At 41.3% G+C, this 26,597-nt stretch overlaps 2 protein-coding genes across 7 annotated transcripts in view; one reads left to right on the top strand and one right to left on the bottom strand.

The window, feature by feature from the left end:
* TBCD (tubulin folding cofactor D) overlaps positions 1 to 26,597 on the bottom strand; it is a 213,888-nt gene that overhangs the window by 137,344 nt on the left and 49,947 nt on the right. The gene's annotated exons all lie outside the window — the stretch shown is intronic.
* ZNF750 (zinc finger protein 750) lies at positions 15,000 to 26,149 on the top strand. Of its 2 annotated transcripts, none has more exons than XM_061616461.1 (3): positions 15,000 to 15,087; positions 20,218 to 21,796; positions 24,129 to 26,149. In XM_061616461.1, the coding sequence occupies exons 2-3, from the start codon at positions 20,391 to 20,393 to the stop codon at positions 24,832 to 24,834; spliced, it is 2,112 nt and encodes a 703-aa protein (XP_061472445.1). In that variant the 5' UTR covers positions 15,000 to 15,087; positions 20,218 to 20,390; the 3' UTR covers positions 24,835 to 26,149. The 2 variants fall into 2 exon arrangements, with proteins under 2 accessions (XP_061472445.1, XP_061472444.1); XM_061616460.1 differs by having other exon boundaries at positions 24,126 to 26,149.

The following is a 26,597-nucleotide window of genomic DNA, read 5'->3' as shown; positions in this document are numbered from 1 at the left end:
TATATTATTTTTTTAACAATGCAGTCACCTGTAGATGTAGCCTAGAGGTATTAATGAGCACCTGTTCTATCCCACCCTCCTTGACTTAACAACATTATCTACAGGTTGCAACAGGACACTTTGCTTTAAGTCCTGAGAACACACAGAAACAACTTCCATCTTTCCATCACTACCAAATTCAGAAAGTGCTTTTTTAATGCAGTGAGAACACCATCCTACTCTTACGCTCTTTAACTCCATTTAAAACAATGGACAACCATGAACACCATAACATTTTCTAAATAGTTACCAAAGCCAAAAAAATCCCCAAAAGTTTGTTAAATGATGAGGTGCTAGCCAATTCCCTGACTAAAGTTTCTAAATTTACTCTGTACAGACACGGGGTTGCATTCAACTTAGTTCTACTCAGAGTAGACCCACTGAAATTAATTAACCTAAGTTAGTCGGTCCCATTAACTTTAATGGGTCTAGTCTGAGAAGGACTAAGTTGACTACCACCCACATTTCCCATCAGTGTGATGGCACACAATTTGTTCTAATCCAGGCCTGCATAACTTGAAATGCAGCCAATCAACCAGTTATAGTAGCCCACTAGGTCCACAATAAACCTGTTTTTCTGTAGCAGCTTAAGACTGTAAAAAGGAGGGAGTGTCAAGCACCACAAAGGGCACAATTACTTGGCTAAAGGGGTGAATTTGGCTCAGTGGTTCACAAATTTTTCAGGCCTGCTCTACATACACATTAGGCAAGAAAAAATAGTTTGGGGCTGTGTTTTATTTCTATTTTCTACCTGTACATATACAGCACAGGAAGTGGTGGGCTCTCCAACACTGAGGCATTCAAGTAGCAACTGGACAGCCACCTGTCAGGTATGCTTTGAGTTGGGATTCCTGAACTGAGCAAGGGGTTGAACTCGATGGCCTTACAGGTCCCTTCCAACTCTGCTATTCTATGATTCTATAATCATAGATAATGAGAAAAATACCCATTGACACACCATGCAGTATTTTTTCCCACTCATTGGCTTTATTCAAGCATTACAACAAAACATAGTTTGCTGAGAACACATCACGGAAAAAACTCAAGCTCTTGCAATCTTCCCTTATAGTTTCTCCCACCCCCCTTGCATTTGAGGGGAAGTGGTTTCAAGCTTCCATTCAGAGCTGGCAACACACTATAGTTATCTTTTCATCCAAACATGAAAAAATGGGTGACAAATGAGGATAAAATCTATAGTTTATACAAATCAGTTTCCCATATTCGGGCAAAACAGGACACGATACTTCAATACAAATTAAGAATAGGCACTTATTGTGTACAAAGGAGGAGAGAAGGAGAGAGTTTGACAGTCCAAAGTTTGCTGAGGGATCACAACAGTCTGTTGTGATGTCTGTATATAGCCATTGTGTACAATACAACTGATAATCTAGTACCGGAGGTCACCAACCTTTTTGGAACAGAGAACACATTTCAAATTTTGAGATGGTGCTAGAAGCACCAATCACAAAATGGCTGCCATTGAGGCATGGCAGAACAAAAAATGGCTGCCACAGGGGAGTGGCATAACACAAAATTAGAAAGTAGTCATTGTGAAGCTTTTCCTGTAATTGTATTTCCACACTAAAAGGGCATGACCTGTTGAATTTCTGCCTGCATACAGCTGTTAAAGGCATATGAAACTGTTTTTCCCCAATGTCAACCCTAAACCAAAGCTTAGCCTACCATCTTATACCCACTTACTTGGAGGGAAGCCCGTTAAACACAAAGAGAATTTCTTCTGAGTAGACATGCATACCATTGTACTTTAAGTTTATTACTGTCAGGCCCAGCATGTGACTCAGGAACCAGACCAACGGCTGTAGTTAATTCGTGTTTTATTAGGGTAATGTCCAAACAAAGACTGCGTTTTCTCATGAAGCAATACAGGGATACAGGTCCTGCGGCATTGGGAGAAAGTTGACAGAGCAAGGGACTTCTTCCCGCCTGTTCTTTAAGAAGGGGCCAAACGGGCGCGCAATCTTTCGCTCCTCCTTAACTGCCCCTCAGGTACTGCCCGCCTTCCCCCCTTCTCTCCTGTCTTTTCAGCTGTCTGCGTGTGCGCGGTGAGGGGGGAAGCATCACCCCCTCCTCTTCTGAAGTTTCCGATTCCAGGATGGGGGATAGGGGAGGGGCTGATGGTAAACTGCCTCCCCGCTTTTCGGCTGTGAGCAGCCCTCCCTCTTTCCCCTCTTGCTCTGAGCCTGAAAGAGGGGGAGGCGTGAGAATGTCCAGGGAGGGCTCAGGCTCCCCGTCGCTAAGCGACCTTATCACTGGCAGTTCCTCTGTTTCGTCTTCGCTCCAAAGGGGGGAAGTTCCTCCCCCTTCCCTCTGCCATCCATCCGAATACTCTTCTCCCAACTCTCCGGGATCCAGCTCCCCGGGATTGGGACCCCAGCTCTGCCTTCCGACACCATCCCCCCTCCCAGGCTGTGCCCCCCTCCCCTTGTCTGGCTTGGGACGGTGGGGAAAACGTTGATGGAAAAGTTTTACCAATTCTGGAGCATGCACATCAGCTGCATCTTCCCATGATCTGTCAGCCACCCCATAGCCTTTCCAGTGAATCAAATACTGCAGCTTGTGGCGTCTGATCCTGGAATCTAAGATCTCCTCAACTTCAAACTCAAGCTGCTCATTTACCAGGAGTGGAGCTCCGGGAGGTTCCTCCGGCCGTAACTCACTGGGAGGGGCGGCTTTCATTAAGAGGGATCGATGGAACACAGGATGTATTTTAAACGTGTCAGGCAGCTTCAGTCGGTACGCCACGGGATTGATTTGAGTTTCTATTCCGAAAGGACCCACCCTCTTGTCTTGTAATTTTCTACATTTGCCCGGCATCTGGAGGAAGCGGGTGGACAGCCATACCTGGTCTCCCGGTTGAAGGGGGGGGGGCCTTCTTCCTGTGCAGGTCAGCAACTCACTTGTACTCCGTTTTGGCTTCGTTTAACTGCTGTTTCAGTGTCTGTTGCGCCGCTTGCAATTCCTTAAGGAAGTTCTCAGCTGCCGGTACCAGCATTCCTTCTGAGCTGCTTGGAAAGACTTTAGGATGGAATCCATAATTAGCGAAGAACGGGGTTTGTTGAGTGCTGGAGTGCAGAGAATTGTTGTAGGCAAACTCTGCAAAATGCAAATATGATACCCAGTCAGTCTGTTGATAGGACACATAACTTCGTAAATATCTTTCCAAAACGGCGTTCAAGCGTTCCGTCTGCCCATCTGTCTGGGGGTGATGGGCGGAGGAGAGTTTTAATTCCGTCTGCAACTGTTTCCACATTGCTCTCCAAAATTTGGCTGTGCACAGAGTTCCTCGGTCAGAGACTACGCTGTTTGGCGATCCATGCAGCCGGTAGACTTCTTTTATGAATAACTTGGCCGTTTCTTTAGCGTCTAAGGCCCCTGCACAAGGAAGAAAGTGTGCCATTTTGGTAAGTAGATCCACCACTACTAAGATGGCTGTCATTCCTTGGGACTTGGGTAGATCAGTTATAAAATCCATGGAGAGGTCCTTCCAGGGTTCGTGTGGGACAGGCAACGGTTGTAACAGTCCTGCTGGTGTCCCTGTTTGTGTTTTTGTCCGCAGACAGACAGAGCAGGACTTTACATAACTCTCAATATCCCGACACATTTTAGGCCACCAGAAGTCCTTGGCCACGTTCTGAATGGTCTTGTAAATCCCAAAGTGTCCCGCTGTGATGGAATCATGACACTGGCGTAGGATTCTGAGCCTTAATTCCCCTTCTGGCACATATCTGGCGGTTTTGAACCATAACAGTCCATTTCTCCAGTGAAAGGTTACTTCTGAGTCTTGACCTTGTCCCGTCTCCTGCTGATATTTTAGCATGTCTGCATCTTCTTGTTGTGCCTTTTTGAGTTCCTCTTCCCATGAAGGCTGGCATACTCCCAACGTTAATTTCTCTGGCGGGATTACGTACTGAGGCTGGTCCTCGGATTCACTTTCTTTGTATTGTGGCTGTCTGGATAAGGCATCCGCTCTCTGGTTTTTGGCTTGGGCATGGTAAGTAATCTGGAAGTTAAACCTAGTGAAGAACTGGGACCATCTTATCTGTCTCTGGTTCAGCTTTCTGGCGGTTTGGAGGCTTTCAAGATTCTTGTGGTCGGAGCGCACTTCAATTCGATGAGAGGTCCCCTCTAGGTATTGTCTCCAGTTTTCAAAAGAGTCCTTGATGGCCAGCAGCTCCTTCTCCCAAACTGTGTAGTTCTTCTCTGCAGGCTTTAACTTCCGAGAGAAGTACGCACAGGGGTGCAGCTCCTTCCCTTCTTGGTCTAATTGTAGCAGGACCCCCCCGATGGCAAAATCTGAAGCATCTGCTTCCACTACGAAAGGGCGGTTCGGATCAGCAAAGCGCAGAATGGGCTCAGTAGCAAACCTTCTCTTCAGCTCCTCAAAGGCCTCGGTGGCGTTCTCTGTCCATTGAAACTTCTTCTTCCCCCTTAAACAGTCAGTCAGAGGAGCTGTTAATTTAGAAAACCCTGGAATGAACTTTCTGTAATAATTGGCAAACCCCAAAAACCGTTGTACATCCTTTTTGGTGACAGGTTGGCCCCAGTCCAATATGCAGCTTACTTTCCCTGGGTCCATCTCCACGCCTTCCGCTGAGATTCGATATCCAAGGAAGTCTAGAGACTTGAGGTCAAATCCACATTTCTCTAATATAGCATACAGGTGATTTTCTCTCAGTCTCTTCAACACCGTCTTCACATGCTGGTCGTGGTCTTCCTGGTTCTTTGAGAACACCAGGATATCATCTAAGTAACAGATTACATACGTGTCCAACAAGTCTCTAAACACGTCATTCATGAATTTTTGAAAAATGCCTGGACTTCCACAAAGCCCGAACGGCATGACCAGGTATTCATACTGTCCGTAAGCGGTCAAGAATCCTGTTTTCCATTCATCTCCCTCCTTCATTCTGATCAGATTGTACGCTCCACTCAAATCCAACTTCGTGAAGATTTTTGCAGAGCGCAGTCGGTCCAGCAACTCTGAGATCAGGGGCAGCGGGTAGCTGTTGGGGATGGTGATCTGGTTCAATGCGCGATAGTCGTTACAGGGTCTGAGTTCCCCCCCTTCTTTTTCACAAACAATAGTGGCGCTCCAGCAGGGGATTGTGAGGGGCGTATGAATCCTCGCCTCAGGTTTTTATCCAGGAATTCCTTCAGAGCCTCCCTCTCATTCTCTGTGAGAGAGTAGATTCTCCCTGATGGGATGCTGGCTCCTGGCACTAGGTCAATCGCACAGTCGTAAGGGCGGTGGGGGGGTAAAGTCTCTGCCTCTTTTTCATCAAACACATCTTTGAATTCTTCATACTTTGGCGGCAGGGTCACTTGCTCGATCTCTTGCACTGCCCCCGCTAAGGTGTTCTTGATTCCTTCAGGTTGACAGTTCTCCTGGCAATATGTGAGGTGAACCACACCACCGCCTCCTTCCAACTTATTTTGGGTTCATGCTTTGCTAGCCAGGGCATTCCCAGAATCACCTCAAAGTTCGAGAGATCTGACACGTATAGCGAAATGAACTCTTCGTGCCCAGGTATTTGAAGTTTCACTTCCTCCGTGGCTTGTGTCACCCCTCCTGACTTCAGGGGTCTCCCATCGATAGTCTCCACAGCTAGGGGAGCGTCCAGTTTCCACCGGGAAATTCCATGACGCTTGACTAACTTTGCATCAATAAAATTTGTGGAGGCTCCACTGTCAATTAAGGCAGTGGAATTAAACACCACTCCTCTGGAAGTTGTAATCCGAATAGGCAAGACCAACACCCCCTTTGAGGGAGGTTGGATCGTTGGGGGGCCTTTATACAACGCTGCCCCCAGTCCACCGGCCTGCACGTGGACTGGGTGTTCTAGTTTCCCGACGGCTCGGCTTTCCCCCCTTTCAGTCCACAGTCTCTGGCCACATGGCCCGGCTTTGAACAATAAAAGCATAAACGTTCCCGGCGTCGTCTTTCCTTTTCTTCTTCCGACAGTCTTGGCCTAGCCCCTCCCTGTCCCTCAGTTGCATTACCTGCCATCCCTGCAGTGGGAAGGGTCTTGTTGCGGGATGCCGAGGCTGAGTATCTCGGGACCTCCTGCTTCCTTTCCAGGCGCCTTCCTTCCATCCGGTGATCTATCTGTAGGCATAGCCGGATGAGCCCTGGTAGGTCAGCGGGGGGGGAGGTCCTGGCCAACTCATCCAGGATTTCAGCATTTAATCCACTCCGGTACATAAACATCATTGTAACCAGTTTCCTGGGACAGAATTTTAAAAGCGTTAGTGTACTCGGAAACAGTCCCTTTAGCTTGCTTCAGAGCGCCTAGTTGCCGCGCTACTGTTTCAGCCCTTTGCGGGTCTTGAAACATCTCGGTCATCTCCTGTATAAATCCTCTGTACCTTCCTAAGACAGTATCCTTTCTCACGAGATACGGAGTCACCCATTTTGCAGCTTCTCCCTCCAGGAGGCTAATCACGAAGGCGACTTTAGCCCCATCGTCTGGAAATTCCGTGTGCCTGACATCCAGATATAACTCACATTGAGCCACAAAGGTTGCCAACTGATCACTTTGTCCCGCGTATTTTGGGGGCAATCCAATGGGAACCTTTACTACAGCAGCTGGAGGGGCTGTTCGCATCTGGTCTATCGTGGCCTTCAAGGTTTGATTATCTGTCTTCAGCGCCTTGACTGCTGCTAGCAGGGCTTGAACATCCGTCTGCAAATCAGCTACCTTAGTCCTCAAGAGTTCCACTTCTTCCGTCTCAGAAGTGGGGTTCGTCCCCCCCGCTGCTCCCTTTGACATCTTGTCCCAGTCAAGTGAAGAGAGCGTTGAGGGTGATTTAGGTGGCTCTGTCAAGCTGTCAGGCCCAGGATGTGACTCAGGAACCAGACCAACGGCTGTAGTTAATTCGTGTTTTATTAGGGTAATGTCCAAACAAAGACTGCGTTTTCTCATGAAGCAATACAGGGATACAGGTCCTGCGGCATTGGGAGAAAGTTGACAGAGCAAGGGACTTCTTCCCGCCTGTTCTTTAAGAAGGGGCCAAACGGGCGCGCAATCTTTCGCTCCTCCTTAACTGCCCCTCAGGTACTGCCCGCCTTCCCCCCTTCTCTCCTGTCTTTTCAGCTGTCTGCGTGTGCGCGGTGAGGGGGGAAGCATCACCCCCTCCTCTTCTGAAGTTTCCGATTCCAGGATGGGGGATAGGGGAGGGGCTGATGGTAAACTGCCTCCCCGCTTTTCGGCTGTGAGCAGCCCTCCCTCTTTCCCCTCTTGCTCTGAGCCTGAAAGAGGGGGAGGTGTGAGAATGTCCAGGGAGGGCTCAGGCTCCCCGTCGCTAAGCGACCTTATCACTGGCAGTTCCTCTGTTTCGTCTTCGCTCCAAAGGGGGGAAGTTCCTCCCCCTTCCCTCTGCCATCCATCCGAATACTCTTCTCCCAACTCTCCGGGATCCAGCTCCCCGGGATTGGGACCCCAGCTCTGCCTTCCGACAATTACACAGTGAATTCTTAATAAGTCCCTGGTATTTAGCTCCAGCTAAGCAGGAGACACGCCTAAACCTCTTTGCAGAGTTTTTACATTTGCCTTTTGGAGGGAGGGGGGTTCTTTAACGTTCACCTGCACTTAATGTGTAGGAGTCTATACAAAAAATAACTTCTAGGCACTTCTAGAAGCAGGAAAAGTGCACTGAATGGGAGAGGGAAACAGCAGCTCTTGAGGTCCCCAGGAGTTTGTGTTTTCTGAAGTCCAAACAACTCACTTATCAATCACAGCTCTGATTTCACTTATTGGCTAATAACACTGGCTGGCTCATTTCACAGAAATGGCTTAGAAGGATACCTACACATTTTGCTCCATAGCTTTCTTTCTAGGAGGGCTAGAGATTTACTTTTATTTTTAAATGAAAGCTCAGAACCCCTGGCTACTTGCAGGGGATACCACTGAAGGTCTTTAGGTTGGCGACCTCTGCTCAACGTAATATTAAATTATTAATATTAGAAGGAAAGGAGAACAGGGAGGAAATAAGAGAAGTTATATTAAGATTGCTACATTGTACAACTGCACAGCTTAAGACCTTCATATTCAAGGTCCTACATTAAAAGAGGTCTACACAGAACATTGGTAGTCAACTTACACTAAAATTTAATTGTAGGTGATAGCAGTTCATCTTTAAAAATTAAATTTCAATAACCCTTATAGAGAAAAGAAAAGTAACATACTAAAAATAGGATATTTGCAATTGTCATGTGACCTGAACCATTTATTATGATCTCAAGTCCCGTGATTTCTCAATCACCTTCTGGTTTCAAGAACTGAATCACAATTTTGATTATTTGGAAACATTAAGTGGCCAAACAACTCAGCTGCTATTCAGGACTCACCTGCTAAGTGCATGCAAATTTTACAGAAATTTAGTTCAATAGATATCGTACAGCTTGTATCCAAAGTAGCCCTCAGTCTCTTGTTCCATTAGCACAAGGATTTACACTTGCGCAATAGAACTTCTCCCCTCTCCCACCCCTGCATGCCCCCTAAATCTGTTGTGGGGGTTCTCCGCATCCTCTGGAGCAGATTTGAGGAGGGCACAGGGTGCGAGCTGGGGGAGGAGAGAGTAAGTTCCATTGCGCTAATGGAACGAGAGCACTGGATACCACCCTCAATATTTAAGGTAACCAAGTCCTTTTCCCTTCACACCATATTTTAATGTGTTACTTTATGCTAAATAAGTTCAGAGAATCTGCCAATAAAGTTTTTTTTTTAAAGGAAAAATGAGAGATTGACTAACTAGATAGCCAGTCTCGGTTCAGACTCTGTACAATACAATCTCTTCCAGTTTGCTCTATGGCCCCTAGTATCTGGGAAAGACAGCTTTTCTAGAGGTCATAATGTTCTGCCTTTTCATGCATGTGCCATAAATTCACTTACCTACTCAGCAGCAACAAGTGGCTCCCTTTAAGCAAAAGCTCTGGCTATGGAAAAGAACCATCCTCCTTTACTGCAGGGTAAACATGAAGGAAGGGAAGGAAGGCTCTCCCGTCCTTTCCTGCAGAAGCCCATCTCACTACTATTGCCTTCTGCAAACCCCTCACAGGAAAAGGGAGAAACTATCCAGAGCCAGGGCAAAGAGGTGCATTTTCAGCATGTGACAAAAACTACGTAATGGAGGTTCCAGACATACCTTGTTGGGAGGGAATTCCACAGCCTAAGAGCTACCACAGAGAATGCCCTTTCCTAGACCACCACCACCCAAACTTCTGAGGCTGGTAGACTACCATGGCGGGGCCCTCTGTTTATCTGGAGGGCATCAAATTGTCTGCATCTGCCCCATGATTCTTCCATTGCAGCCTGCTTTCCTTTTCTGCTTGTTCAATACTCATTTTGCCTATTCCTTGCCCAAACTGACAACAAGAGAATTGGAGACCATGCCTGGCATCATGCTTGAAATACACAGTATCTCATAACACTGTTGATAAGTTCCCATCAAATCTGGACTCCAGTCAATGTCTAAAAACTTGAAAACAGGAAGAAATCAGAAGCCACCTCAAAATTCATGGCTAAGAAATTTAATGGTGCTATCTAGTGTCCCTACAGTGGACAGCACATTATAAACTAATGTTAAACAGCAATAGCACTAGTAGACAAAAAGTCTCAAAAATTCCCAGCAGTAAGCCCTAGAAGTGATCCAGGACTTGCTGTTAATTCTTATCTTCCACGTCAGGAATTTAAGGTGACTCAAGCTTCCAAATGTTTTATTTTGCCCCCAAAAGAAACCCTTTGTACTACCTAGAAACTCAGGGTATTGTTGAGCCAACTTGCTCAGACTTGTAACATGCCACCAAATTTGGAGATTAGAAGTCATTAGGAAGAACAAAAGAGTATCTCAAAAGGTGTTAACTAAGTCAACAACTGTGCAAGCAGCACTGAAAGAGGAACTTAGAAATACTGTGCAAAATCTTTGCAAGTTTAGGGGTACAGCTAGTTCTTAAACTAGTTTCTGTTATTTATCTGGGGTGACATAATCATACCTTCAGGAGATCCATTTTATGTAAAGAATGCATTACCTTGGCAATATTATGTGCATGAGTAGACAAAGGCTGTAACAATAGCAAAAATAAGCTGAAATATGGCAACACTCTTCCAATAAAGTGTCATCTCTGTGATAATGTACTTCCTGTTAAATAGAGCTACCATTTCACAAGTCTCCAGAATTTATAAAATACTTATTCTGAGAGGATGCAATTTCTGAGACAAATCTGAGAGCAGAGACTACTAAAATATTCCAAATACCTTTTCTTAAGGCTTATTGAATCTCAGAAACGGAGGTTTACTTTAAGTAACCTTAGTTACTTAGTGGAACCTGCGTGCTTTTAAACATTCAGTTTTGATGAAAAACAAATGAAAGACACCACTTTTCCAAATGAAATTCCAAAGTGTGCTGGCATCAATTCATCCCAGGTGCCTTGTATGAAACATTGTTAGAAGCATAACTATGATAACAATCAGCATTGCATAAACGTGGAATTATGTCGCCTCCAATATGACTATTGTGTTCATCTTCTTTTAAAGGGTGTCACCTTTCAGGAGACTTGTCTACAAGTATGTAAAAATTCTACAATACTAGATGAGAGGACAATAAATTCCCCCCAACAATGAAAAACAGCTGGCAGCTTTTCTACATCAATTTGACCAGGACCAGTTACGTTTAGTAATGAAGAAAACAAGAAGCATCCCATTTCCAAGGCTCTGCTTCCTGAGCTTGCATATCCAGGTATTGTACTCTATTGCCTCCAGTTTAATACAATGCCTGCTGTGGCTGCACATTCTGCTATACTTCAGATACAGCCCAGTTGAGCAGGTCTGCCTAGCAGCTACCACTTCCAGGGAGTGACTGGCTTTTAATAAGCTCTTTGCTGCACTGGGATCATGCCCAGGGGCCAACATCACTACCCTGGCTTCCCTCCGATTCACCAATGCAAGAAAAGAAAACTAAAATAGACCAACTTTCACAGAGCACACAGGAGAGCTGACAAACCTCGTTAGGCTCTGTGTGGTCCCAAACATGACTCACAACTGCCCTATTATATTCCCTCAAAATAACACTGAACCATCTTCAGTGCTAGAACAAGATACCATTTGTAGGACAAAGGAGCTGACCTACTAACGTTAACTATTGCTTGCCTAAATATCAGCTTCTTCCCCAGTCTAGTTTAAAATTAGCAGGACGGAGTCAATGAGCGAATAATATGCAATTTACTAACATGTGCAGTCAAAGGGGGAAGGGTGCAGTGTAATGGTGTAATGGAAAAGGATACTAGGGTTACTACTGGTAGAATGAGGTGGGCAGCCATTTTCACATGCCCAAAGATTTTAGAGGGTAAACAGTGATGTTTGAGAAAGTCACAGGATGAAAGGGACTTGCAAGGGATGGTCAGACTAGGAGCTGACAACTAAGGACTGTAGTAACACTAATGAAGGAATTTTGACAGTCAAGATGTTGAGCAATGGCAACTTGGTGTTGAATAGTGAGGGATGTTTTTAGAAACTTACTGCAGGATCCTATTACCAGCCCTCTCCCTCATCAAACCAATTGATTTATTTTTGGGGAGCAGGAAGGATTACGGGCACAGCTTCTGGACAATCTGCTGGTTGGATGGGTTGGCCCTTTAACATTTTTGTGTTTGATGACCCTACTGTACTTTAAACTTTAAACACTGAGGACTCTCATTTGGCAGTGTGTTGTGAAAACAATTTTATTATTATTAATACTACTACTATTTTATTATTATTTATACTACTACTACTACTACTATTTTATTTATATCCCGCCCTTTCTCCCAGTAGGAGCCCAGGGTGGCAAACAAAAGCACTAAAAACACTCTAAAACTTCATAAAAACAAGATTTTAAAACAACTTTTAAAAAAAACTTTAAAAACAATTCCAAGACAGATGCAGACCGGGATAAGGTCTCTACTTAAAAGGCTTGTTGAAAGAGGAAGGTCTTCAGTAGGTGCCAAAAAGATAATAGAGATGGCGTCTGTCTAATATTTAAGGGGAGGGAATTCCAAAGGGTAAGTGTACATTAAAGGTCCACTCCCTATGTTGTGTGGAACAGACCTCCTGATAACATGCTATCTGCAGGAGGCCCTCACCCGCAAACCGTAGCGATCAACCGGAGTAGGACAATCTTTCAGGAGGTAAGGCTTTGTAGACAAAAACGAGAACCTTGAACTTTGCCCCGTAGCTAATAGGTAACCAGTGCAATCCTTTCAGCAGCAGGGAGACATGTTGGCGATACCCTGCCCCAGTCAGCAGTCTCACCGCCACATTATGCAGCTTCCGGACCAACCTCAAGGGCAAGCCCACATACGAGCGCATTACAGTAATCAAGCCTGGAGGATACCAGTTTGTGGACAACAGTGGTCAGGCTATCCCAGTCCAGAAACTGCCACAGCCGTCTTACCAGCCAAAGCTGGTAAAAGGCACTCCTAGCCACTGAGGCCACTTGGGCCTCTAGCAACAAAGATGGGTCCAGGAGCACCCCCAGACTACGGACCAGCTCTTTCAGAGCGAGTACAACCTCATTTAAAGCAGGCAACTGACCAGTTGAACTCAGGAACCACCAACCCACAGCACCTCCATCTTCCTAGGATTCAGATTCAGTTTATTGGCTTCTCATCCAGCCCACCACCGAGTCCAGGCACAGGTCCAAGGCTTGCATGGCCTCTCCTGATTCAGATGTTATAGAGAAATAGAGATGGGCATACTGCTGACAACTCGCTCCAAATCTCCTGATGACCACTTGCAAGGGCTTCATATAGATGTTAAACAGCATGGTGGACAAGATGGCACCCTGCAGCACCCCACAGCTGCCAGGGGGCAAAAATACAATCACTCAATGCTATTCTCTGAAAATGACCCTGGAGGTAGGATCGGAACCGCTGTAAAACAGTGCATTTTTCCATGTATGTTTGATAAACAGACTTTATCACAGTTTTATGCTGGATTTTGTTCTTCACTATGTGATCCCTGGCAATCGGGGATCATGTACCAAACTGTGTTGATGTCTGGCACCACCTAGCCTATCATAATGCCTTCAACTCTTGCGGAAGGCAGAAAGAAAGGAAATCCGTTCAATCATTGTGGCAGTAGGGCCATCACTCTCTCTAACTTGCCACGCTGCATTGATTTCATTGACCATCAATACTACTACATAGCTAGACTGCCAGCCTTATCCCACTCTAGTAACATGTGACCAAGTGAGGCAGAAAAATTGTGTTTTGGAATTTTTAAACTATTTTTAGTATGCTTTTCTTTTTCTTGTTAAATTGTTTTGTTTATGTTTGCTGCCCTGGACTCCTTCAGGAGGAAGGACAGGATATAAACATTTAGTAGTAGTAGTAGTAGTAGTAGTAGTAGTAGTAGTAGTAGTGTTGTTGTTATTACTGATGCAGATCCAGATAGCTATCCCATTCAACACAGTAAGTGCAGATGGATGACATCAGTATCGTGATGCAAATATTGTTCAACCACACTACATTTCTTTAACAGAATGGGCATTTGAGTGTGCTTCCAGGCACATATTCCCATCCATATTCTGCCACAGCTAGTCAACTATACAGGAGACATCTTTTTTATATATAATTATGAACAAACAGTCTCAAATTCAAATCTGCATTCTGCATGATTAGCAAAATAGATTTTCAGATTCCATCTCCATTTCAGGCTATAAGCTGATCTAAAAACCATGTAAAATTTTCAGAAAATCAACACAAACACCTAGTCTTACTCATTCACAACTATAGTCTTTTAATTTAGTAGTCACTTAGCTGGTCAAGTAACAACTGTATACAAGCAACCAAGCACATCACCAATTCTATGACAGAACTCTGTGCATAGTTACCCAAACACTTTGCACACTGAATGCACTACAGGGTGCTCTCATTCTTTACTCGTACTCTTAAAATGGTACTGGGTCTTTGATGGTTCAAAAAGAGGTAAAGAGCCTTGTACAGTCTGCATAATGCTGCCCTGTCCAGTGCAAGGTTGCACTATGGAGGCTACAATTGTGGCTCTAACCCACTATTAGTCTCAAGAAGACAACTAGGATAGTCCCTAATTCACACAAAAAAAAGAATAGGTGCCAACAGTAGCAATATGGGGAAAGGGGGAAAAGGCACAGTTGAATGGAGCAGAGAAAGGATGTACAATCTCTAAGCAGCTTTGGTTTTGTTTTTTACAAGGCTGACCCACTACCACAATCTCACACATGTGGTGCAAAGTTATCAAACATAACATTAAAACTGTCGTACAGTGTGCTCAGTGGCTGAAAAATCAAGATATGAAGACAGAAACTAAGTAGATACAATCACTTTCATAGTGAGGTGACTCCTTTTCATTTACAATGCATTTGGCTGATGACTACTGGCAAGCTTTGGCAGGTTTCTGCTGCAAGTAGGCTTTGAGTTAGTTCTATCTTGCCATTCCCAGGCAGACGTTATCGTGAGGGCAAATGCGAAGGGGGGTGAGGAAGGAGGAGGAACTTTGCAGCATTCAGGTGTTCTCACAGAATGACCAGCCCTAGAAAACCCAAATTAAGAAATGCCCTGTGCAGCCTACAATTTTTCTGTTTTATGACCCTTTAAAGTCTTCGTTATAATCTGCCTCTCAGTTAGAAATGATGTAAAAGATCTTAAGCTGAGAAATATGTTTGTACCATGTTCCATTGCCCTTGACAGGAGATTATTAATTCAGTGGGAGAAACAAAAACTTGTTTGTTAGAGGGCACAAACATGACAAGAGTTCTGCTCGACAGCTCAGATGCTGAGGTAACATCAAATGAAAGAGTAGATGGAAACACATGAACTGTAGCTTCAGGCTGAAGTAATATCAGGTGCATCTCTACACCCTCAGGGCTCAACTCCTACACTTTTAAGTCCCTCCCATTGAAACAGCCTCCTTCAGTTTCACTTAATCAAGCAGCAAACAGGTACTTCTCTCTCAACACTGACAGCAACAGTTTAACAACTCTGAACACCTTGGACCTCAGTTCCCAAAAGCACAGGTGAGTGGACTTTAAAATCAGCAACCAAGAAACAAAAAGTTTAAAGTAGAAGTAATCAACTAACTAAAGGAATGTTAGTTAAATTGTTAGCCTGTGGTTTGGTTTTACTGTCCTTTCAAGAAATGCACCTGCCAGAAGAAGAGTTGCCTCAGCATGTTTATATTAAAAAGCAAAAAAATATGTATTTTAATCTCTATCAAAAATATATTCTTTTCTGCACTATCATGGCAATTTTCAGGCTGAAAACTCTATTAAGAACCAATTGAATTATTTTCAGTTTAAGTGTGTGAAACTTCCTTAACTTATTATGTTCAATTTATTATGTTCTGTTCTAATGGAGTATCTAGCTCCGATTAAAATTTAGAAAAACAAAGAAGTTAAACTATTCCTACATTTTCTGGTTTTTAATGAAATTCATTATAGTATTCTACTGCTATATTTGTCCTAGTTTTGTCTTCAGTTAATAAAAATGTTTATTTAATATTCAGAGGAACAGAGAGAAAAGAATATAGCTTCAGAACTAATTTGCACTTGTATATTAGATTTTCAAACCTGAATAAGAGGACTTATTCTTAATAGCTCAAAACCATTTGAAGCTGTTTTAAAAAGAAATGTATTTTTATTCTTGAAATCAGATGTTTGCTACATAGGTATCTGTGAATCTTAATTCCCCTTCCTCACATTCCATCTTGACCTCTATAGTATTATCTGGGTGTTTTTTTAAAAAAAAAATTATCTCCAGTTTCTGTCATGCACAAAGTCATATTTCTATAAGAGCAGACATTTTAATTTCCAAGATTAAAAGCCCAGAAGGGAGGAGCAGTTAATCACTGGAAAATCTAAAATGGAATAAAACTGTGAAGTCTTGTTCTTGCAAAACACTGGATAGGTGACAATGGCATGATCTTGAGTTACGCAATAATGCCACATCACAATATTTTAATCACAGCTTGCCCTTCAAAATGCTCCACCCTAGAGAGGACTCGTCAGCCAGATCAATATCACCAAAAAGAATGCTGCAACAGCAGCCGAGTGTGTGCGTATTAATGTTCCTCAGAAAAGGTTGCGTAGCCGTACATAGCAATGAACTATTAAGCAAGATAATAACACCACTGTCCGCAATATTTTGAAGCTGTCCCTTTGAATTTAAAAAAGCAAGATACTGCACAGAAAGGTAATGCAACAATTACTACTATTCACTGACAAATATTCCTTATTTTATATGTACTGATAATAAGCATATGCTGCTGGTTTTACATCTTTAAAGAAATAAGAGAGAATTTGTGGCCAAATGAAACTCCATGCTTTCTTATAGAGTTGTGAATCTTTGCAGAGGTTGCTGGGTTTTTTGATGTTGTTTTTAAAAAGCACAATCACACTTAGCACATTACGAAAGAAATTACATCTGGGGGGATTGGGTAAATCAGAAAATATATTTTTACATTTATCCAAAGGTCATCAATATTATTTTTCTGTGTATACTGCGTTGCCTTGAAAACCAATAGGCATTTTGCTTTAAAAACCTCCCCACCAAATGCTAATAAAATTCCCTATATATAAGTTTGAAGAGACAACCAATTGTTTAATTCACTAAGCACAGCTCAAATTTAAGCAGTCTGATCCTATTTTTGTTCCTCAAGAACAAGTCCCACTAAGTGAAACAGGACTAGTGTCCATTTAAGTATGTACAGGAATGTGTATGGCTGCAATCCTAAGCACAAAGGAATTAACATCTGAGAAAACATGCATAAGATTGATTATACTCTAAACCTTTTTTGTATCCAAAGTTTTTTCTTTACAACTGGGAATGAATAGCTGATAAAGTAAATACTTCAAAAACAAGACGTTTGATTACTGAATCTTCTGTTACTTGGAAAGATAAATCTCCATCCAATGTGGGAAACTGAGGTATAAGGGGGAATACCTTTCCTCTTAAAACACTAAAAAGTATATGAATAAGAAAATTCAAGTTTTACTTTCAATGCAATTTAAGTAAAAAGCAAACATTTTTCTCCTCTTTCTTTTACAGTGCAAATTTTAATTTCTTAAATTGTGAATTTATATAAAATGCAGCACTCCGCACATTAGGAAAATAAATAAATCAATATTCTCCTTATACTACATCTTTGTATAATTCAAACAGTTGATGTATATTATCTTGGTAGTCCACAGGGATAGTTTGTTGTGACAACAATAACTTAAAGCATCATTTGCAGTTACTAGCTCACACAAAAGTACAACAGGTACAAACTGAACTCATCAAGTCTTTACAATTTTTCCGCTCTTGGTTTTACACCATTATTCAGATTTCAAACTGCACTCACTGAGAACTGCTTTGTTTGTTTGTTGTTGTCTCTTATTAAGTAACGGTGGGGTTGCAATGCGATATAAATTTGTGAGTATATGGAAACTGATATGCAAGCAAATATAGCTCATTAATTTTGTGACACACTTATTTGAATTTAACATTTTCCAAACTATGATTCTATTTTATATGCATTTTTATAGCTGGGATCCAATGTTTTTCAAACAGCAGCCATTCATACACTAAATAGCAACTGCTTTTGACAGAACTCTTAATTTGTGGGGCCTGTTGGGAAAAAAGAGGGTAAAATCTCTCGTGTATCCTTTAGGTAGCTCTTTGGATCCCAGCCTCTTGTCAGAAATCACTAAAACTAGCCCCTTAGTGCTTTACAAAGACTAAAGGTATGCTTTCCCTTCAACAATCTGCACCAATAATAAATCCATGCATAATTAGTTAAATAGTATAAGAAAAACACAAAACAATGTAAAAGGATAAATATATTGCTATTTTAAACAAAATCTCAACTGCTTATAATCAATTGCAGTAGAGTCATATCCACACCTCCAAGGACTAACTAATTTATAATGGCATGAGCTTTTCATCAGATGAATGAAGCTACCTTGTAAGTAAATCCAATGAAGTCAAGCACTTGTCCATAAAAACTTGTGCTGTAATAAATTTGTTTATTTTAAGATGCCATCGGTCTCTTGTTTTTATTATTACTTGCAATCCCCCCATCTGAATATTTCCATTAATTTGTTTAATACTTAGCATTAAGGTTAATTTCTAATTCAAACAGAAATGAAAAACATTTTTTTAAAGCCAACAGACTTCCCTGTTAAACTAACAAAAAGTATTACTGTAGTTTCGGGTAACTCAGATACAGTAGGTGGTTTTGCAACAGTCATCATTTTGATAATGGTGCTTAGTTCATGATGAAATCATCACTTTTTAGATCTCTGCCATAACACATCCTATAAAATCATGAGAACATGACTCTGAGAGATTCTCACGCCTTCAGAATCAGCGAACATAATGGAACAAGTCAATACAAGCCCATCTGACTTATCTGCCGAGAAAATCACCAGCCTGTATTAAAAGTATCCACTTGTTTCATTTTCTAAAGGAAAGCAAGTAGTTCATGCCTCAATAAATCAGTGAATGCTTGACTCAGATTAATACCTGGTCATCTGGGAACAAACAGATACTAAAAGTAGATGCACAGGAAAGAATGCAAGGTCATTTCAACACAACACACTCAAACTTATGAACAAGAAATTGGACAGAAGGTGCTATTTTAAACATTCAAAACCTGGTTTACTGTAGTGTGTTGCAAGTTACTCACACCAGTTATTACTTAAATATTTGCTTAGGCTGCTCAAAAGCTTGTTTGGACTATAGCAAAGCTAGGTCAGCTCTCCAGGATGGAGTCAATCTCACTCCACCCTATTTCTCCCCAGCAAGGAATCTCTTCCTCTTTCCCCAACAGGCTAGACTGGATTGCACTCAAACTTCTACTTCTATTACCAAGCCCTGCCTTCTCTTTCTTGTCTCCTTGTCTGATCCACCTACAGCTCCTCTCCCTCCGCTTTCATCTTTTCCCAGTCACATCCTGAATGGATATGCCTCCACTGAACGAGTTCTCTCTAATTAATCCAGCAGGAATTTCAGGTAGCAGGCACCCCTGAACTTCAGGTCAGTTAATTAGGGCTCTACCTACAGACATATGTTTCCCTTAGGGCAATCATGTTTGCAAAGAGTCTTCTACATTAGATTCACTTTTCTCATGCTAGTAACTCATGAATTTAGGTAAGCAGCAAGACTGTCAAGTTTGTTGAAGACACCAAGACTTACCCAGAAAAGAGATTTTGGTATTGTGGTAAACAGCTCACTGAAAATATAAACTCAATGTGGTGTAACAAAGAAAAAGGCTAATTCTATATTGGGAAATATTACGATAGGGAATGAAAATTACAACACTGTCAGTCTAATGCTTTGGCATAGATCTATAGTGTTGCCACACTTGGAAAGTTTTTACAGTTCTGCAACCAATCTCAAAAAGGACACAGAGCTGGAAAAGTTTCAAGAAAGAGCAACTAAAATTGGGCTGGAGCACCTTCTGAACAAGGAAAGATTAAAGCATCTGGGGCTTTTAGTTAAAAAGATTTAAATGAGACTTGATAGAGCAGATATGGGAAACCTTTGACCCTCCAGACTTTGATGAACTACAGTTCTCATATTCCTAGCTATTGAACGTGTTTGTTGGGGCTGAAGTTCAACATCTGGAGAGCCAAAGATTCCCCACACCTGTAATAGAGTTTTTTAAACATTGTGAATATCCAGAGAGTAAATAAAGAAACTTTCCCCATCTGTCATAATACTAGAAGGGGGGGGGGTCATCTAATGAAACTGATAAGCAGTAGGTTCAGAACAGACAAAAGGAAGTACTATTTCACAGTGCATAGTTGACTTATGGAACTCATTGGCAGAGGATGTGGTAATAGCTACTAACTAATGGCTTTTTGATAAATTCATAGAAGATAGATCAATCAATGGCTATTAGATAAGACAACTAATGGGATCTCCATGTTCAAAAGGCAGTAGACAAGAAATTCCAGATACCGGAGATACAAAACAGGGAACAGTCATCACCACCATGCTCTGCTCATAGGCTTTCTAGTGCTGTTGGAAAAAAGACTTTTGGGCCTGATACAACAGGTTCCTCATGATGCAAAAATCAGACAACACACAGCTTCTAAAAGAACATTTGACATATGTATTTGTTCCTCTTCTCACATTCTAACATTAAATTTTCTGCATTGCAGTTTCCTGGTCTGAATGCTGTTTTATCCTGATATTCTCCAGAAGAACCGGCTTCAAATAAAATCTTTTGAGACTCTCTTCTGAATCAGAAGGAAGCCTGGAAAACTTAAAATATCAACCACATTTTACAAATTAGTGTAAGGGCAATCCAAAACCTAATAATTGAAACAAAAAGATGAGCCTCCTCAAAGAACGTAAGCCAAAAAAACCTCATTATATCCCAAGGCCTCCAGGAAAACCATTCAAGTACAAGTGCTTTCAATGCCCCTTTACCTGCAATGAGAAATCACATCTTTTCAACCACATGAAGTATGGGCTCTGCAAAAACTCAATTACTTTAGTATCTGAGCAGGATCGTGTTATCAAGTGTTCAAAGTCAAATTCCTTGGAGCCTAAACAGATCAATCAGGCAGAACCTGCAGCCAAACCAACTTCCTCTAAACCCCTCTCAAATCTCGACTCTAAACCTCAGTATATTTTTGCCAAAGACGATGCCAAGGAAAACATGGAGGTTCAAAACCAAGCAACAGGTAAAGTGGTAAATGGGCAAACACCATCAATTCAGAAGGAAACTCTTGTGGGTCATGAAGAAGAAAATACAGCCAACACACAGACAGGTCTTGAAGGCATTGTAAGACCTTCTGCTTTTGTTCCTGTAGGAGAGCGTCGTCACAGTAAAGACAGCAATGATATGTCTCAGTTGACATCTCTTTCAGATTCAAACAAAGGCTCTTCTTTCCATACCAAGTCAGCATTTCATGCTCCAAACAACCCATGGAAAACCGGTTCCACGCTTATTTCACCAGATTTTACTCATAAAATTCCATCTGCAAAAGGCTTTACTTCCATTCCATCTTATATGCAGCCTATAATTCCTGAATATTCACCTTCATTATATGAGCATGGACTGGCTATCTATGCACCTTACTTCCTTCCAGGAAACTCTGAGTGTGAAAGTTCAGTGCTCTCTGTCTACAGCTCTCAAGATCAGAGACATTTTCTTCCTCACCCTGGACCACTTCCTAAACCAATAAATCCAGCAACTTATGAACACTACCGTTTATTCCAGCAGTATCACCCTAATCCTCCAGTACCATATGGATTCTGTAGACCAACAGAATCAGCATTTTACAGGCTACCACACATTACAAGTCTTAACAGGGACTCCAGTTCTCATTTAATGGAAGACACAACCCTGCTGTATCCAGCTTCCTCAAGTCCTGCCAGGTTACATTCATTGAATTCTCATAAAAAAACAGCTGATTCTGAAAAAGAAAGCTCTATGCTGCATGCCAAAAATCATTCCAAAGAGGACCAAAATGAGAGAGAGAATGCCAAAATGAGCCCTCGTGCTGGAAGTGCAGCAACAGGGTCCCCAGGCAGACCCAGCCCAACAAACTTCACTCAGACAAGCCATGGTTGTGAAGGTCTATTTGACCTTTCTAGCAGGTCATCATCTATTAATATTAACAAATATGATCAATCTGAAGAAAGTTGTACAGCATTCAGACCTGTGAGGAAAAGTACAGACCAATCTACTCTTCCCCTGACAAAGGAAGACAGAGGAAACTCACCCAGGAGGTAAAAAATAACAATAATAATAATTTCTAATTTATTTTCCCCCTCCCCAAGATACTATAGAGGAAAGAAACATACCTTAGGATACATCACACAAGAACTCCCAGGACATATTTCATTACATGTTAAACTTGCGAACACAAGACAAGTAGGTAGTATGTAGGAGATCGACCGCGCAATCCTAACCATGTCTACTCAAAAGTAAATCCTACTGAATTAAATGAGACTTACTCTCAGGTACGTGGAGCTATACACACTTACTTGGAAGTAACTCCCATTGAACCCAGTGAGGTTTATTTCCGAGCAGACATGTATTGGATTGCATTGTCAATTTGGAGAAAATGGAATGGACAAAGAGTGAATGAGACTTGCTTGGACAGTATGGCAGCTATTGGGAATTAGAGTGAGTAAGATGGTATTTTGCTTCATTAATTGTATACTGATTATTGCTATGTTTAATGTTTTTACTGCATTTGAATCTGAATTTTGTTACTTACAGCTTAATTTTATGCATGTTTACTCAGAAACAAGATTTACTGAATTAAATGGGGCTTAGGAGTAAGTGTGTATAAGATTACAGCCTTAGATTGCAAATTTTTCAAGGACAGTGAGACCTTTATCATAGAATCACAGAATAGTAGAGTTGGAAGGGGCCTATAAGGCCACTGAGTCCAACCTCCTGCTCAACACAGGAATCCAACTTAAAGCATACCCAACAGGTGGCTGTCCAGCTGTCTCTTGAAGGCCTGCAGGTATTTGGCTCCATTGTTGTACTGCTCAACAGTCAGGAAGTTTTTCCTGATGTTCCTGCCATAATCTGGCTTCCTGTAACCTGAGCCAATTATTCTGTATCTTGTACTCTGGGACGATCGAGAAGAGATCCTGGTCTTCCTGTATCTGTATTATAAATCCAAAAATAAGTCCTCGAAGCACTATATAATGTAATAAAAACAATTTAAAATTAAGATCTATTAAAATGATACAAAAACCAAGCAGAAAAAAACCAAGACAGTAGCACAAAGTCACCAACATCAAAGCTACACACCAGGTAGGGAAAATAAAGCCAAAGGCAAGACAAACATCACAATTTTAACTGATCATTGAATGAGACTAAGCTGATCTCCTGAGGGAGACCTGCAACAGCAATGGCCTGTTAATGCTCCCATCAACTGCATCCCTGACAGTGGTAGGACACAGAGCAGAACCTCTGCTGATTATCTCAGTGGGTAGGCAAGTTAATACAGAAGAAACATTTTATGTAAAAATTGCTATTTCCTGCACCAGGACTGGAGGATATGGTGAGCTCCCTCTCTCTGAATACTTACCTAACATTTTGGAAAGGACAGAATGACCTTCTTCACACATTATGGTAAAATATAGTTAATTATTTACCGTGAACTGCCAACATCACCTGTTTTGCTCCTCCCCGTTAGCACAAAGCAGAAACAAATGATGGCCCCTGGCTTAGTATTCCATCCAAACCAAGGGTTATGTTTTCCCCCCCGAACAAATCACAGTCAGAAAGCCAAGAACAAATCTTGGCTATAGATCATGGTTTGTTTGCAGCAAAACGAGTCACAATACTTGGTCCAGAAGTAACACTAAGTCAGGGGTTGTGGTCTGCTTCTTCTGTGCAATAACAGGATGGAGCAAAGTGGTTGAGACTGGCACATTCACAGTAAACCATTAACCATGTAACCATGCAAACTAGGCCACAGTAGCAACCTGCCTGCTTCCTAATATATACTATTTGTTATTTTACTTTTTAAATTTATATCTGTATTTCTGCACTAGATTCCCAACGCAGAGATGTGTAATAATCTCGGTCCCAGAAACCCTGTGATGGATCAGCCTGGGGCTATTTTCATTACATAAAAAGTACCAAATGGTTTAATGTCACTCTAAAAACCTATTTATATTACTATATACAATACCTGGAATGCACTCAATTTATCATGGCTTGCAATAGCCCTCAAACTGTCATTAACATTATTTATATTTTCTTCCAACTATATTCGAGGAGAATAGGTCTACAACATATTGTTTTAATTTATCATGAAAATTAGGTAAAACTATAGGAATTGTTCATTTCTATGGAGATTTAAAACAAGGTTTCCCACATACAAACCAAACATTACCAATAGTAACAAACTATTCCATATTTGTGTTAGCAACCCACAGCACTCATCCTTCTGATACATTATTAGATCTGTTCATTGCGTTTCTTTTGCTGTCACAGTATGTAAATCAAAATGCCACACTAGTCCTATATAGGATTTTATTTTGCCTAATTACACAGTGAAAATTCCAATTTTTTTCTTTTCTTTCCCAGTAGTGATGTCACTAGTGAAAATGAAACTATACCGCATGCAAGCGACGGTAATGAGGAGCCTCTATCCAATTCCGACGACGACACAGGGATAGTGCCACTTAATCTTTCCAAGAAGCCAGATGCAAACATTGTTCATGAACATATGTACAAAAACGCTCTTCAGGTAGAAAACCAGAACTTTATGGAGCTTCAGGAAATGCCTCTCAATCTCTCTGTAAAAGACAACTGTAGCATAAAATTATCCTTCCAGAGGCCATCATATGAAGCTGAAGATAGTGAACCTCAAAAAACTGAAAATGAACATTTAGGAACAGAGGCATGCAACCTTAAGGATCATACGGGCAGGGGTTCTTCTGATAAGGCCCTTACCATGATGCAGATGAAAGAAGCTCAGGAACTCAGGACCATTGACAACTGCGATGAACAAAAACAAACTGCAGCTGTTGCTCTTTGTCAGTTAGCTGCCTATAGTCCTAGTAAAGTCCAACTAGAAAGTGCACAGAAAAGTAATCAGGACAGCAATTCTCAGTATACAGAGTCTGCTCCTGAACAATCAGATACTCAGGACAATCACGCCAGTCAAAAAGGAAAAGGACAAAAAAGGACCAATCAAAGAGAAGTGGCAAAACTGCAACAAGGAACAAAACGAGTACGAACAAATGACTGCAGTCGAGTGTTTACTCTGAGAAAGAGAACCAGAGTATCATAATATTTCCCTCTGTAATCCACTACCAGCTACATACAAGAACAGTTGCCAAGTACGCTATCCACCAGGAAGCTAAGACAAGCTTTTCAGTACCAATTCCTATTTTTTCCAATCTGGCAGACTTATTGGATCCATTCAGGTTACAACATGTAAATATAAACTGTTCTTAATTTTGTATTTATGTTTGAAAGTACCCCAACTATCTTCTGACTATAACCTGATTTTTTGAGTGAACGTTTAAATGTAAACTGAAGCTAATGATGTGTTTCTTAAGTGCACTATGGTGGAATGACTTTACATCCACTTTTATTACCAGAGGTGTAACCTATTAAAGTAAGAATATCTTATTCATGACATTGGGAGTGCCATACCATGTCTGTGACTCATTTTGTTTTCAAGTATGTTTTAGTTTAGTTTTTGTTATTGAATTTTTTGTTGATTCTTCTGCAATTTAACTAATTGTAAAAATTTCCATTGCTTTTTAAAGCTTAGCAATTGTTGAATTCTGAATGAGAATACACTTTGATAACTGAACTTGGGGTAGTTACAATAATCTTTGCTAACATATAGATTTGCACTGGTTTTATTCAAAATCAAATGGCACAATGCAAACATGGCATAAATTAATCAAAATCTAAACTGAGGTTGGTTTAACACTCCCTTTCTTAACATCTGTGCTGTCATGTCTTTTTTGTAATTCCACTGCAAATCCCAGTTAATGTAATGCATAGAAATGTGTGAAGCTACACTGTCATTGTACTGGTACACTACATATTAAAAATCGTTTGCCAGCTCACCAATATTTCACAGTGGTAGGATTCTACTGACATGACAGCATTGCAACTGAACTGTCATCTCAGTGTGGCCACACAGTCTTTGCAAATCTTTAACAAAAGAATTATTTAAACCACACCTTAAATTAAACTAATTCAAATCTCAAGGTTGGGATTTTTCAAGAGAGTTTTAAATGACAGAGGTGGAGTGATGCTCCCACGCAAATGCTTTCATGCTTCCTAGACTACATCTTTAGACATCAAGCACCTGGTGAACATGCGTCTGAGGAAATATTTATTTTAGTTCATATTAAAAAGAACACTGCTGGTGAAGGTGTTATTTCTGTACTTTGCATCCATACTAATTTGTAAGCATTAAAATAATGGCATGCTAAACTTGGGGGAGGATGTTTTGAGAACCTGGTGAAAGTCATTTTCTATTTTATGAGTTATTAGTCTGACAGCTTTTTCTAATTTTGCAGTAAAATGCTATGTATTATACTGGCAAAATAATTATTATGGCACAAATAAAAGTGTTTATATTGCTTTTGTTTCATTATGTGTCTTGCAAAGAAAAACAAATTCAAAATAGATTACAAAAACAAGTTTGAATTTGTTCTAGTATATAAATATCAAGCATCTATCATATTCCCCAGAAAGCTACAAGTTCATGAATCTACTACAAATATTAGTTGTACAACTTTGTTTAGTATTAGTGCACTAGGCATTGTAGAGAGTACTCAAATGATCTGACCTTTGCCTGGAAGGCTCATAATGCCATCAGATATCAAGGATTAGTTATGCATTATAAAGTAAGTAATGGGAAGGGAAAGGGGAATAAATGAGATGAAGCTAAGGTAGCTTGCTAAAAACAGCCAGTATGGTGCAGTGGATATAGTGCTGGATTTGAAAAAGGGAGACCTAGGTTCAAATCCCCACTCAGACATGAAGCTCATTGGATGACCTTGACTTACTTCAATAGGGTTCTTGTGA

This window comes from Rhineura floridana, chromosome 3, assembly GCF_030035675.1.
Source record: "Rhineura floridana isolate rRhiFlo1 chromosome 3, rRhiFlo1.hap2, whole genome shotgun sequence".
NCBI classification, from domain to species: Eukaryota; Metazoa; Chordata; class Lepidosauria; order Squamata; family Rhineuridae; genus Rhineura; species Rhineura floridana.
Note: the sequence above shows the minus strand (reverse complement) of the source record. Positions and strands in the feature narration are given on the sequence as shown.